The 16433-nt window shown below is 35.2% G+C and overlaps 1 protein-coding gene, 1 non-coding gene and 1 pseudogene across 2 annotated transcripts in view; 2 read left to right on the plus strand and 1 right to left on the minus strand.

The window, feature by feature from the left end:
• NBEA (neurobeachin) overlaps window positions 1-16433 on the minus strand; it is a 657479-nt gene that overhangs the window by 559874 nt on the left and 81172 nt on the right. The window contains exons 5-7 of the mRNA XM_063101747.1: window positions 8039-8160; window positions 6342-6468; window positions 165-284 (exon numbers count right to left, since the gene is read on the minus strand). Of these exons, the coding sequence (XP_062957817.1) occupies window positions 165-284; window positions 6342-6468; window positions 8039-8160 (369 nt within the window). The remainder of the gene's footprint in view (window positions 1-164; window positions 285-6341; window positions 6469-8038; window positions 8161-16433) is intronic.
• On the plus strand, window positions 482-550 carry LOC134382886 (small nucleolar RNA SNORD2). The gene has a single exon (XR_010024144.1). It is a non-coding gene; the product is annotated as a small nucleolar RNA SNORD2 (small nucleolar RNA).
• On the plus strand, window positions 6901-7066 carry LOC134382897 (U2 spliceosomal RNA; annotated as a pseudogene).

Raw genomic sequence — 16433 nt, forward strand, 5'->3', positions numbered from 1 at the left:
TTTTATTAAATTTCAGACTTAAAGACTCACTTAATAAAAAGTGTAAACTTTCAAAGTAAAATTCATAAGTTTCTACCAAACCATTTTATTATTCAACTAGTGTTATAGTTATAGATCATACTCTCAAATACAGTAAAACACAGATTAAAAAATAAAAATCTTACATCATTTGTGTTAACATGCCAAGCCATATCACCATAGGATACCAGTTGTCCATTAACGTAACACCGAATTTCACTGTTCCTCCATCGATTGTAAATGTGGACAATGCTGATCATGTACCACTTAAATAAAAAAATCAAAGATATCAATATGTAATATTTAGTTATTACTGTCTAAAATGCAATCATAACATTCATAAAACCTTATGATAAAATACTCTAGGGACTATTAATGACCACGCGCTACTACTTCCTCAAGTTCCCCTCTCCCATTTCTAATTTCACAGATGAAAGAAGTGGCTCATAAAGAATAAATCTGTATGTGAAATGATGGTAACCGTCTTTCAGGATTGACCTGAAATGAAGAGCATACCCATTGCTGATCACCTGATTAAAAAAAAAAAAAAGAATAAGAATAACTGGAGACAGAGCTAGTACCCCTTGAATCCCAGACTGATACTCCTTCCATTATACCAAGATCCAAAACTATGGAAGTACAATTATATTGTGTTCATTCATTTAATAACATTTACATTGTGTCAGGCACTACAGATATCCAAGGCTAACCAGACAGATCATAGGCCCAGTTCTCCTGGAATTTATGATCTAGTAAAAGGAACATACATAAGATAATTAAACACACAGAGAATCACAAATCATGATGATTACGGTGGGAAAAAAAGAACAGCATAAACTAAAAAAGAACAACATAGGATTCTGCTTTGGATTGCATGGTCAGAAAAGACTTGTCAAACGAACAACATTTATAATATTTACTATAAGATTTAGGCGGTTTCAATTATATAATTTAGATTTATTAAATACAGCAACAGTTATATACTTTTAACTTAATAATGTGTGAATATTCATCAAGAATCCAGAATGAGTTCATATTGAGTTCCCACTTTACACTTACTGATATCAACAAAAAAGCATTTTAAGTGTCTATTTTGATATGAGATGATTTAAGTTATGTAACAATTTGTGGATCCAACCATTCATCTCCTAAGAATTAATAGCCTAAAGCAGAGAATACAGAATATTTTTCTAAAATATAGAAAAATACAAATGATTTACAAATATTTGAATAAGTGTGCCATGAGAAGTTAAAGGGGGAAAATTAGACTAGTTCCTCCCCCTCAAAAAATATATAAAATACAAGTTTTGTTCTACAGATTATTTAAATGCACTGCTCAATTATTTCATATATACTAAGAGAAATATAAAGCTACAACAGTAATTCTCAATCACTACAATATTAGTTATTTCAAGGTACTGAAATACTTGAACAAAATTCAACTTCATTTCACTTTAGAAAATCAATATAGTGCACAGAATAACTCAGAGAAGACAGCAATACAAAACAACAGAGTTCCTGAAATACAAAAAAAGCCAGGTCAAACAATTTAAATGCCTAAAACACATCGTTTTTTAGTTTGTTTCATTCTAGGTAATCTTTAATTTATCGCAAACTGAGTCTTTCACTTAATCAGAAAGCAACGTATGTTAGCCCTGACTAAAGTGAGAAGAAGAAAATCTTTAGTCATTTTACACTGTTTCTAAGTATTACAAATTACCAAGAAAACGCTATAAAAACTGAGCTTCAAATAAACTTTCTAAACATTATTATATAATTTCACATGTATAAGAATTAAAATTTGCATATGTTACCTTGACTGAGTTTGAAAATATTCAATCAGAATGTCATCTAGATAATACAGAAGACACGACCTTTATATTTAGGAGTAAATTGTTTAGAAAATTAAAATTTCTAAAAAGAATAGACACAAATAAATGCCTATAGTTTACATCTATTTTCACAACGTCAAACAGCTGGTAAATGGTGCAAATAGGATAGCAAAAGTTTTAATATGAAAATTTCCTTATGAAAGGCCTATAAACTCCTAGTTCCTAGTTAAGAAGGGCAATAACAATTTAGCTAGGATATCTAGAAAATTAAAGAAAGGAAAAAATGAGAGTGAGTTGACCTTGAATGAAAAAGAGTAAAATCAAATACTTATGATTTTTAAGGTTTATAAAAAATATATACAGAAGGGCTTTTTGAATCCACATCATTTCTTGGCCCTGCTCTTACTAACATCCCTTAGAGTCATTGTACATTAAGACCTATTACAAATGAGAATATGTTTTCATAAGAAAACAGCAAAAGGACAAAAAAGAAAAAGTGATAACAAATAGGTTAAATTGCTTTTTACTGGTTAATGACAATTTCACTTGGTTATTAACTTCTCTCTAATTTAAACTCTTTAAATCATTTCCTAAAATTGTCTAATAAGAAAAATCACTTACTTATACTTACTTATATTCTTTAAACCACCATTTCCTAAAATTGTCTGATAAGAGAAATCACTACATTTGTTAAAAACACATATACCTAACATGAACATAGTAATTCCAAGAAACTGCATTTCTAACAAGTTTCACTGAAATTCAAAGTAATTCGGCACATTTGGCATATTCTACATGGATCTCACCCCAATTCTAACAAATCAGAATTTCTGGAGGAGAGGTAATGGAATTCATATAAAAATAATTGGGATTTGTAACAAAAAAAGAACATATTCTAATAAACAAATGTATTTATACAGAATCACTGCTTTTAAACTCTTTCAAAGTATATATTAATTGATGGTTACTAAATTGATATTCTTTAATAGAAATAATTATTATTACCTCATAAATATAAAGAAAATACCATCCAAAATAATACTTTCTTCAATATGTGGTAAAACACATGTAGGATCACATAAGCAAACACGAAAACAAACAAAAAAAGAAAGATAAAAAAATAGAAAGAAATAAAGACATTTCCCCCCTCTACATGTGGCCTCATCATCACTGTTATGGTTATACCATTAATCACAAAGGGTAAGGCAATGTTCTACTGGGTAGGATGTAGCCTGCCCTCAAAAAAGTTGACAATCTCACTGTCATATATCCAAGAAAGACCCTTGAACCTGAAAGGGGGACCAGGCCTTAAACATGTGGGAATGGAAACTCGTAAACCTCTGTCCTTCTGTTCTTGAGTCTGGGCTTTCAGATGGTTGGTTACTCTGACACAAAGATAGAATCTGTTAAATAGGCAGAAACATTTCTCTAGAAAACTTCAACTTATAATGAATGAATTATACCTTATAAATCTAATTATACAGTTGCACATATCTGTGCATTTTCTCTTATTATCTTTTAGCTTTAGAGCAGTTTTTAAAAATACAGTTCAACCTGATCTCAACTATTCTTTGCGATATTAAGTAAAACAAACAGTAGAGCAACATCCTTCTCCTTGAAGCCAGCCTTATTGAAGCAGCAGAAATTAACAAAACTTTCAATCTCAGGAAACAAAAATCAGAACTACTAGGACTAGGAATATTCTCTCTATCAAATCTGGAGGTTTAACATTTAACATTTATAACACACACACACACACTCACACACACACACACACACAACTAGTCTGAAGTCTGAATCTCCACACACACACACACACACACACACACACACACACACACACACACACACAACTAGTCTGAAGTCTGAATCTCCACACACACACAGACACACACACACACACACACACACACAAAACTAGTCTGAAGTCTGAATCTCCAGTCTAGGTCTAAAAACTGATTCTAACTAATCCAAATAAGGTTAGAGGAAGAAAGTGGAAGAAGGACAAGATGACAAGGGAGAGAATGGAGAAAGAGAAGGGGAGAGGAAGAAGTAAGATAAAAAGGATAGGCAAAGAGAAGAAGGAATTAAAGAAAGAAGAAAAATGATATGCGGCAGGAGAGAGAAGAAGGAAAAGAAGAAAAGAAGAAAAATTATAATTAAATAACATTTCTTCAAATATTCTTTAAATACAATTCTTCAGAATGGTAATTAAAGTAACATAAAACTCACGTATAAAAGTTTGCCTTTCATAAATATATAAATTATTTGACAATAAAAATTTTTTAAAAGCTTCCCTTTGAAACATCTTTGAATTAATAATGTAATTGTTAAAACAATTTAATATTCTTCTAATAGATGTGAAAAAATATAAAAAGACACTGTACAAATTCTATATAATATACACCAAACTTACATATTATATGTAGATTATTAAAGATAATCATATGTAATTATATTACAGAATAAAGATATAAAAGAATATATCAGCTGTTGGTATTCTAAGTAACTGTGTTTTCCATTAAACCTGTCTAAAACACTTTCTCAAAAAACATAAAATCCCTTTTAATGGTCATGGATAAGGTTCTAATTCTCTATGTATAATACTGAAAATTAACTTATTTTTACAGTATATGTTATTGTGTTGAAGCAAAAACAAAACAAAAGGCTAGTTGCTTTAGATTTTAAATGGGTACCACATAGCAACAACCTAAATTATTTGGTTTTTACTGCCCCTAACTACCTTTATTCTTGGCAAGTGGAAAAGATTCTTGGCATCCTTATCTATCAAAGATGCACTGACCACATGGTCCATACCTTCTTTCACTTTATCATTAGTAATACCCACATAAGTTAACTGTTCAAGTAAATGTAACTTACTCCTTTAGGAACCAAAAAGATTTTTTGTTGTTGTTAAAGTCATATTCTATTCATTTATCCAACATATCTTAGTGACACTCTACCAAGTTCAACACCTCTATCAGGCATTTGAGGGAATACAAAGATGAATCCAACACAGAACTTAGTCTCAATAGTCACTAAACAATATACATATAAAGGAATAATAAAAGAAATAATTACCATAAGAAATACTGAAATAAAATGCTCTGAGAGAGATGATATTTCAGAACAAGAAAAATCAGGGAGCGATTTCATGGAAATATTGTTATATAAAATGGAACATAACACTGGGTTGGAATTTAAAGACCTAGAGCTGTGGGTAAAGGGACAAGTAAATGTAGTTCATGCCAGATACTGAAGATTGGAAAAGGAAACTATAAAAAAGTGAAATCAAAACATCCAAATCATGAAAGATAAGGCTAAAAATTTTAATTTAATCTGTAGCTAGTGTGAAGCAAATAATTGGTTTGAGTGGTGGAATAGTATGATTAGGAAGATAAATCAGATATTACTATACAAAACAGTTTGAAAGAGTGAGACAAATGATATAAGATGAGGAGAGAGTGATATGAAGAATTTAGGCAGCAGGTAAAGAATTTTAAAAAGAAGACGTATTTCAGAAATACTATAGGACTTGAAAACTGAACTGATATAATGATCAAAATGAGGGTGAAAAACAAAGTTGACTCAAGTCTCAATTATTAGGAAAATGACAGACCTCTTAATCAAAACAGGGACTTAAGAACATGAGTGGATATGGGACTGAGATAGTATATCTGATGTTACATATCCTGAGGTCCAGGGGCAACCATGAAACTGAAAAATTCCCAGTAAAATATAAGCTCCTCAAAAGCAGAGATGTTGCCCGTTTTGTTTGTCATATCCCCTGTACTGACAACAGTGTCTGGTACTGATAGAGTTTGGATGTGTTGTGCCCCCAAAGCTCATGTCAAAATCTGATCCCCAACTTGGCAATGTTGGGAGCAGTTTGGGTTATGCAGGTGGATCCCTGATGAATAGATTAATGCCCTGTGGAGGGTAGTGACTGACTTCTCACTCTATCAGTTCCCACAAGAGCAGGTTGTTTAAAAGACCCTGGCACCTCCACCATCTCTCTCTCTTGCTTCCTCTTGCCATGTGATCTGCTTGTAACCACAGGCTGGCCTGCCATTTTCCGTCATGAGTAGAAGCAGCCTGAGGCCCATGCCAGATGCAGCAGTCCCAGAATAGTAAGCAAAATAAACCTCTATTCTTTATAAATTACCCAGTTTCAGGTATTGTTATAAGCAACAGAAATGGACAAATACAGATACTCAGTAAGCTTTATTGAAAGAATGCCATAGAACAGATCAGACTGAGAGAGTCACGAGCACAAGAGAGACACACTTCAAGAGGTCAAAAAACTGATTTCATAGAAGACAAAAATTACACATAAAGTAAAAAGAAAATGCAGACAAGAATAAGAGAAAAACCTTAAGAATCATGGGAAAACAAGTGGGAGAATATTACAGAAATCATAATAGGTGAGTTTTAAGACAATGGGAATGGGAAATTATGTCATTATCAACAAAAATGTTTACTTTTACCTACCTTACGTGGTTGAAAATCATATTTCACACAGTGCTGAAAACCTTTTCCTTTGGACTTGAGTGATGTGACTATTAAACAGTTGCCAACGAAATGAGCAGAGTAACCAACTCCTTTGCTAGTACGAAAACTGTAAAGAAAACTGAGAATAGTATAACATCCTCTAATAAAAAAAACTATATATCTAATGCCTGTTAAACATTTTTGTAAAAAATAAAACTTATTTCCCTGAAGAATAAAAGGGGTTTAACATGTATCAAATAAAAATTAAACTAAAACATAAAAGGTTAAGAATAAAAAAACTGGGAAACAAAAGACTATAGAAGCTTTCTAAATTTCAATTTAATATATTATAAATAAATAAAAACAAAGTAATGGCTAACAAAAGCCAGCCAAATAGACTTCATTTACCTTTGAGGACCATCTGTAATCAGAAGATACAGAACTCATTTACACATAGTTCATGTTTTCAAAAACAACTTGTTCTCTAACTCTGCTACACCTTTGACAACAGCTTACAAATTTTTAAAAACTTGATCAGAGCTATTCTGATGAATAATGCATCGCTTCTCGGCCTTTTGGCTAAGATCAAGTGTAGTATCTGATGAATAATGCAGTTGACCAAACAAAGGAGTACCTTTTTAGTTAAAAAAAAAAAAAAAAGATAGGACTATGAAAAATAGTTATTTTCTTCTAGAGGAGCACTCCTTCCTAGCTGTGAATTCAATCATAATGTTGAAAACTTTTAAATGCTTTAAAAAATCAAGGCATCACTGAAATAAATGTATGCTCTCCCAAAATGACCATTCAGAAATCCAACCCCATCTATGTTTGGAAGTCCAGAAGCTTGTTTAAAACTCCCTCTCATTACTATCCATCTAAGATATTTTGTAATAGAATTTATATTTCTCTGTGCTCACATTTCTGAGCCAGCCATTGTACAATGTGCTTAAAATATTATTCTCTCATTAAATCCTATGAGGTAGTTACTATTACTATTCTCATTTTACAGTTAAAGACACTAAAGCACAGGATGAATATTAAATGGTGAAGCCAGGACTTGAACTCTAAGTAATCTTACTTCAGGGCATTGGAAGTATTAAATGAGTTGTTATATGCAAGCATTTACAATGCTCAGCATACAGTAATCAATGAATGTTTGATGTTCTTAATAAGTATGCTTTACTACATATGACCGGCATACTAAAATTATCAAGCTCTCAGTCCTTACAGATCAAGCCGTTGTTAGGTTGATCAATCCATTCTGCTAGTTGTCCATCAAGTAGTTAATTTTATCTTATTATAATTTTTACATGGTTCTTATCAATATTATAAAGCATATGTCAATTATGCTCACAAAGCAAAGTAAGTGAAAAAGCAAAGTGAGTGAATGAATCTGATGGAAGTTTGGTTGTTTTCTCTCCTTGACTGGGGACCAGAAATCCTCTCTAAAAACCTCACAATTGATCTGCATTGAAACAGACTGGATGGTAACCTTTGACTCTTAAACTGTAATTGAAAAAATAACAATAATAGTGAGGCAGGTCACCTAGAAACAACAGCAAAATTAATTAACTGATTGAACTGTCTGTATAGTTTTAACATATATATATTCTATCTAATATGTTACATTGATACTATATGTTTAGAGAACTGAAGTACTTAAAGACAAAAGTCCTGAAATGAAACACATTACTTACCAATAAAGATAAGGTTTATCCTTATCAACATTAATGTTATTTAATGGATCCATACGAAACCAAGTGTTTAGGGTGAAGCCATTCTGGTAAGGCCACTTTGCAATAGGAGGCAAAGCAATTGCCTACAACGCAATGAAAAAAGATACAAAAGTATCAGTTAAAACAAATGTGATAGTAACTAAAGAAAAACATAGCTCTTACAGACTAAAAAACAATCAAGTTATAAATATCAGAAACTCATGAACAAATATATAAAATAGAAACTATTATCTTATTAAAATAACCTATACATATTATTTGTTGACTATAGAAGAATTATGTTTTCAGATACTCAGTGTATTAAGTTTTATCTCTAGGTTACATAGTGGGTTACGGCCCCCAAGAAGCTACCCCTCTAGTTTCACCAATACATAGTCCGTTATACATATGTCTCTGATTGTTCAGTTTTCTTTGGTTTATGCTAGGTGTTCAGTAATAATTCATTTGATTAAAGGAGGTTGGATATTTAAAGCCGAAAAACTGTACTAGACAATGTTAAGGAAAGCAAGAATGTTAATGGATTAAGAAATAATGTTCATAATGCTTATTACACTGAAACAAAGTGGGAAAGCATGAGATTTATTATTCAGAAACTTAAACACTGAAATTTATAACCAAAAAGTATTCAGATCCACTCATAAGAAAGGAATAATACAGAACTCTACTGATAGCAGTAGTCAAGTAAAATCTAGCCAGTCTAAGGAATAAATGAGAAAGCGATTATTTGACTTGATATCAAGAAACATGAGTGGATTTATTTATTATCATAGAAGATATCCAAATTCCTTCGCATTAAAAATAATTACCCATTATGATTTTATAATTGACCTGTTCCCCAAACAAATCTTTCATATGACCTTTCTCAAATATAACACATAGCTTTCATATCAAAACCCTGCTGCATACAGAATAAAGTTTAAATTTCTTCAGGTCACACACACACTATAGCTCCAAAAAACCTTATAAGTTTGTTCTATTTTGCTACTTTACCCCACATCCAAAGTATGCCTGAATATAGCAGCTGTTCCACCTGTTTTTTCACAGCTCCTTTTTTTGTACACGATTTTGCTCCTGTCCAAAACACTTCTCCTTCCAGCAAAATCCCAATTATCTCTCAGTATCAGGCTAATATATTCCTCATCTGTGAAACTTTCCTGGACTTCACTCCAGCTTAGTTTCTCTTTTCATTGCTTCCCACAGTTCTCAGTACCTACATCTATGGCATCATTTGTAACTCTTATTTTAACAAGCTGTTTCCGCATCTATCTACCCGTTAGAGTTCTTCAAGGTAAGGAATATAATCTACATTACCAGCACTGTGACTTATTATATAGAAAACATTCAATATGGGGTCAATAAATAATCTCAAAGTGGCCAAAGATTTATAAGAGCTTGCTGTTAAAAAAAAAAAAATACACACACACACTTAATTTCAAATGAACAATCAAAAACTACAAATGAATAAAAATTTCCCATACAGTGCCCTTTCAGATTTTAATGTTTAAGTAGGTAGTTCAGGCAATTTAATTATCAAACAATATAGCTTTTCTTCACTTTTTAAAGGGAGAAATACTTTTACCTTATTTATTGTTTTGTTTGTTAATAAAATGCATTTCTTGCTACGTTTACCACTGGTTAACACCTTAATAGGTTTCTCTAAAGTAGAATGCACTTAATATAACTGCCTCAAGACACCAAGGTGAAATATTAATTGAGGGCATTGAATGGTAAAATAAATCTATGAAATTATGTAAATTACCTAACAAATGTGTTAATTTCTTCTTAGTGCCTATGAAACACACTGGCAAAATTTATGATTTTCAACCTGTTGCCAAGACCAGCACAACCAGAAGCACTTTCACATCAACAACAGTGGTTTGTCTCAGCACTATCATCGGGTTGTTAAAATGTATTCCCTTTTATCCCCATTACTCTACATACCCATGTACTCCTTTATCCCCAAGCAATTGCCTCAGCACTTCCTGCATCATCAGTCTGATCATCCAGGTTTACAAGGCCCTAAATTAGAACTCAAACAATGCATTAAATTGAGAGATAGAGCAAAGAATTTGAGACAGGCTGACTTTCAAGTTTCCAGACCTATTCTTCAACCAAGAAAATGATAAACAGGCCAAGAGATCATTTATTATCCTGATGGTAGGATTGAGAGGGTCCTAAATCACATACAGTTGCAAACAATAGTGAACCAAGATACAACAGAAATCCGGGAATTATGAAAGAAAATTCTAAGCCTGGGTGAAAATGAGAAAATAAAAGTCTTTAGTCTTGGGGCAACTAACACCAAACTCCTGAGAGGCTCTTAAGAACAGCATTTGCCTCCGTTTCATTGTGGACTTTGAACCATCCCGTGAATAAATAAAGACCTTCATTATGACCAATCTCTTTATAAAGATGTTTACCTTCATTCAAGGACATTCTCTTAAATTTAGAGTATAACAGCTAGAATAAATGTTTTAGCTATACAGTAGTCCCCTGTCCCCCACTTAATCAGCAGTTTAGCTTTCCAGTTTCAGTTACCTGCAGTCAACCGCAGTCCAAAAATAGGTGAGTATAGTACAAGATATTTTGAGAGAGAGAAAGAAAGAGATCACATTCATGTAACTTTTATTGTAGTATCCACAGTTGGTTGAATCTGCGGATGTGAAACCCATGAATACAGAGGATAAACTATAAACACAGGGTCTGGTACTATCCACGGTTACAGGCACTCACTGGGGGTCTTGGAACATTTTCCTCACAGATAAGGGTAGACTACTATTTTAGATACACCAAGCTATTATTCCAACTGAAACCTCCCATTTCTGGAGGGGTACCCCTCAACCTCCTGATCCTACCTTAAAAGTGTACATTGCATTCCTAGATTTTCTCAACTTTTTGACTAATGTATACATCCACTCTTAACCAATGCAAAAAAAAGCTAACCTTGTATACTACCGCCTGATCTGGAACCCATTTACTTCTAAACCATTCGTGTCTAATCTCACCATCCATTTCCTACATTCCTTATATTTCCTTCTAATCCCATGGTGTTAATGACATGCCCTTTGCATGACCTCTTTTACTGTGGATTTAAATTACCTTCACATTTTCTTGATATTTCTTCCATATTATTTTGGTCCCCACAATTGAGTGTTCCTCACTGTGTCCAGTGAGCCCACAAGACTCCAAATTCTATATCCTTTACTGTTTCCTGTTCTAACTGATTCTAAAATCTATGTTCTTTTTTATAACTTGCATAAGAAATGATTCTGATGTTCAGATGGTATGCTTCAGTAAACTATTATAGTGAAGAGAAAAGTGAATTATTTCCTAAATTAATCCGATTCATGAAATAGATCCTGATTATGACAGGCAAATCTAAGTAGTATATCCATAAAGGTAACAGAGCATATAAAATGTCATCGTACATTTGTCATTCACCTTTTTTTTTTTTTGGTGACCGGTAAGGGGATCGCAACCCTTGGCTTGGTGTTGTCCGCACCGCGCTCAGCCAGTGAGCGCACCGGCCTTCCCTATATAAGATCTGAACCCGCAGCGGGGGTGCCACTGAGCTCCCAGTGCCGCACTCTCCCAAGTGAGCCATGGGGTCGGCCCTGTCATTCACCTTTGCATGAATCACACTGTAGACTTCAATTAACTCCCCAAATGAGAAAAAAGGTTACCAAATTGCTAAAAGAAGGCAGCATGGCTCATAGAGAGACATCTCCACAAAACAATATAATTCAGAAGGCCTGAATTATAATTCATAGTTATTCTGGAGGGAAAGCAAAGAGTATCATAATTTTAGTAATCGAAAGGCACTGCTATCATCAGTGGCCCAAACAGTACGTTGTCTCCTGTTATTAAGATGCCAGTGGTTCATGCTCATCCAGAAGGAGATTATCAAAAACACTGTACTGGTAAGGATTTTAGAATCAGCTCTTATCTAAATATTCAGCAGTTCAATAGCAGAAGTAACATACCTGGAAATAAAAAGCCACTGTGTTAAGCACTGGATCTAATTTTAAAAATCAGGCAAATTTTGGTTTAAATTGTGACTCTACTTTATGACCTTTAGGAATGTTTTGTACTTCAAGTTCAGTTTCCTATGAAGGCAGGAAAAGACACGAAGGAAAGATAGGACTGCACCCACCATTTCAAGCCCTAGCCGCTTTAAGGCTGGAGCTGGTACAAAAGCTGCACCTGTGCCCTAACTACAAAGTCGCTTGAAGTCTGCAGGGGAAAAGAGGGCCTTGGTGGGCCCCAGGACAGCAAGACCACTAATGGTTCCCATGGACCCACATAGGAGCGAGGAGTCACAGACAACTGAAAAAAGGAGCCACTCAAAGGCCAGTGAGTCATTACAAGGGACCAGTGTACGACCCATCCCATGGGAAGTGTTTGGAGTGTAGGCAGTGGAGGAGATGGGCCAACAGGGGAACACAGGGGCACAGCACGGACAGCTCATCTGCCCTATAATCAGCACAGGACCACTCAGTGGAGACTGGTCAGGAATACAGAACTGCCGGTGATGCAGTTTGCTGAACAGACTCAGGCCCAAGACCAGAGTTTCCACACAACCCAGGTGTCCCAGATCTCACAACCCTGGAAGTGCTTTCAGGGCCAACCATAAAACCTGAGCTGCACTAAAAGCCTTCCCCAGAGAATCAGCAGCAAAGCAGCAATTTAGCTCAATCACAGTGCTGGTTCCCTTAGGAAGTTCCCCCATTTTAGAAGTAACCAAAAGTCAACAAATTAGTTCCAAAGCACAGTTTAAGTAGTGAGAACAGCGAATAATCCAACGCAGAACTGAAAGAAAAAAAATCCTACAGATCAGAGACAGTTTGATATCAACCAGTAAAGGTCTAACCCCACCGAAGAATACCTATAAAACCTAAAAGGACCAGAAGCCCCCTGGGCTCCCAGGCCGGGGAATGGGGAGGGCTGTGGGCATCAGCCGTGCACCCCAACCCACCCCCAAGAAAAACTGCACCCAGCCCAGTGACAACATCCAGGCTGCCACTAGAAGTGCCCCAGGCTACTATGCCAGGGTGGTGGGGGGCCAAGGATCTCAGCCACACCCCTTCGACATCAGCAACCAGCCCAGCAACAACCACCGAGCCACCAGAGAAAGCACCTTGGGCTCCCAAGCCAAGATGGTATGAGGATGAGGGCCTCAGCCACAACCCTCAACTTCCACAACCAGCCCAGAGACCACCACCGAGCCACCGCAGGAAGTGTCTCAGGCTCCCAAGCAGGGGCAGTGAGGGGCCCAGGGCCTCAGCTGTGCCACCCAGACATCCTAAACCGGCCCAGTGATGACCACCAAGTTGGTGCCAGAAGGGCCCCAGGCTCCTGAACTGGGATTGTAGGGGGCCAACGGCCTCAGCCACACCCCCGACTTCTGCAACAGGCCCAGCAATGACCACTGATCCACTGCTATAAATTCCCTGAACCCCTGAGCCAAGGTGGTGGGGGGCTAAGAGACTTAACCATGCCCACCCCCAACATCTGCAACTGCCCAGTGACGACTAAGCCACCGCTGGAAGCTCCCTAGTCTTTCCTGCCAGAATGAGGGGAGTGCCATGGGCCTCAATGATGTTCCCCCCCTTTCCTCCTCCTCCCATCCTATTTCCCTCCTCCTTTCCCTCTCCCCCGCTCCCTAACCGCTGCACAATCACATCTTAGAATGCAGCATGAAGCTAGGGAAGCCGAACCCAGCCATAATTAGGCAAGCTGCTGCCACTGCTCTGGGGCCTAGCCAGGGCCCTGAGGTATAGAGCCGGGGAAAAGCCAAACACAGCCACAACCAGGTAAAGAGCACACCAAAAACATCATTTCCATGTGGGCAGCCCACCATAGCCACCACAATTGCCATAGCTGCTGCAAAAGCAGCTAGTTTCTACAGCAGCAGTCACAATAGACTCAACTGCCTTGACACAAGGAGAGATGCCAGTGGAGACCAAAAAAAAAGAAGAGGTCCTCTCTCTCCACAAAGCACACTCCAAAGTAATAGAAGAAGCATCTGCTTTACAATAATAGGGGAGGATTACACCTGATCACACCTCACACCTGTCTCAGTACTGGACAGATCATCTAGGCAACAAACCAACAGAGGAACAGTTAATCTCATCAGATGGAGAGAACAAATCTATGGTTATTGACGGGGGGAGGGAGAGACTGGATAAGGGCCATAACGAACAAGTACAATTTGTAATAATGAATATGCTAATAAAAATAAATAAATTATTAAAAAATAATAAAAAGATAATTAAATGGTGACCAAGTAGTTTTTATCCCAGGAATACAAGGCTGATGTAACATTCAACTATCGATCAATATAATTCACCATATTACTAAAGATTAGAAAGAGAAACCATATGATCATTTCAATAAAATCAGAAACGATTTGACAAAATTCAACACCTATTGATGATTAAAAAACTACTAGCAAACTAGAAAAAGAAAGAAATTTCTTTGACCTGAAAAGGGCATATCCAAAAACCTTAAGCCAACAGCATACTTAATGGTGAAGTATTTAATGTTTTCCCCCTAAGACTGAGAATAAGTCAAGAATGTTACTTTTACTAAACACTGCACTGGAGGTCCAGCCAGTGTAATAAGGCAAAAAAATTAAAAGGCATTTTGATTGTAAAGGAAGAAGCAGAATGGCTTTATTCACAAATAAAATTATCTCTGTAAGTAATCCTAAGGCATCTATTAAAAACACTTCTAAGACTAGTGAGTGAGTCTAGCAAGATCTCAGGATACAAGGTCAATACACAAAAAAAGTTGCATTTCCACATACTAGCTAAAAACAATATGGAATATTTATGGGTAAATTTAATAAAAGATGTTTAATACTTGTATGCTGAAAACTACAAAACATTGGAAAAAATGAAATAAAGGGAGAGGTACTTTGTTCATGAACTGAGGTACTCAATAATGTTAAAATAATCTACATTCTCCAAATTGTTTTATAGATTTAACACAACACAATCAAAATCACAGCAGGCTTTTCATAAAATCTGACAAATTTATTCAACAATGTATATGGAAATGTAAACAATCTAGAACAGCCAAAACTACCTTTAAAATGAAGTTGGAGTACTTTTACTACCTCATTTCAAGAACTACTAACTATACAACTACAATAATAAAGACAATGTGATAATGGCATAAGGATCGAAATATATGACAAAGGAACAAAGTAGAGTGTTCAGAAACAGATACACATAAATATGACCAATTAATTTAAGAAATGTACAAAGGCAATCCAAAGTGAAAAGGATTGTCTCTTCAACGAATGGATATGCAACAAATGGATACTCATACAGAAAAAAATAAAACTTAACCCCCAAACTTGCCTTACACCATATAAAAATAATTAACACAAAGGTGATCAAAGATCTAAATGTAAGAGCTAAAACTACAGAACTTCTAGACGAAAGTCTAACAAAAAAAATGTTGTGACCTTGGTTTAAACTGATTTCTTAGGATACAAAAGCACATACCATGAGAGAAAAAAATTTTAATGAGACTTCATCAAAATTAAATCTTTTGTACCTGAAGAAATACTGTTAATAAAAAGACAAATCACAAATTGAAAGAGAATATTTGATGAATATGGATCTAACAGATTAACTTACACTCCAAATAGAATAATATGACAAACAACACTTAAATGAACAGAAGATTTGAACACAAACATCACAAAAGAAGACATAAGAATGGCCAATAAACACATGAAAAAATGCTCAACATCATAAGTCATGAGAGAAATGCAAAATTAAAACCTAAACTTGAATGCCTCAAATCAAAAACAGTCGTGTATGAGGTTGCCAGTTGGGAACCACTGACATGAATGCGAAAGTTTTCACTATGGAAAATAATCTGAGTTTTTCATGAAGATAAATATACACTTAAAACCAAGCAATCTCACTGAGGTATTTAAGCAAGAGATAAAATATATGCCTGCAGAAAGATCTGTACTCAAAAATGTTCATAGCAGTTTTATTTATAATTGAAAACTAGAAATCCAAATGTCCATCAACTTGTGAATGGATAAATAAACTGTGGTATATCCATAAAATGTAATACTACTCAAAATAAAACAAAACAGAATAAACTACTGATAAAAGCTACAACACAGATAATCTCAAAAATACTATAGCAAGTGAAAGAAGCCTAACACAAAAGACTACATATCATATGATTTTATTTATATGACAATCTAGAAAAGGCAAAACTATAGGAATACAAATAAATCAAAGGTTGTAAGGGATGGGGGCTGGAGAGAGGGACTGGCTTGAAATAGGCACAAGGGAATTTTGGAAAGTAATGGATTTGTTCTACA

Source organism: Cynocephalus volans, chromosome 7 (assembly GCF_027409185.1).
Source record: "Cynocephalus volans isolate mCynVol1 chromosome 7, mCynVol1.pri, whole genome shotgun sequence".
In the NCBI taxonomy this organism is placed as follows: Eukaryota; Metazoa; Chordata; class Mammalia; order Dermoptera; family Cynocephalidae; genus Cynocephalus; species Cynocephalus volans.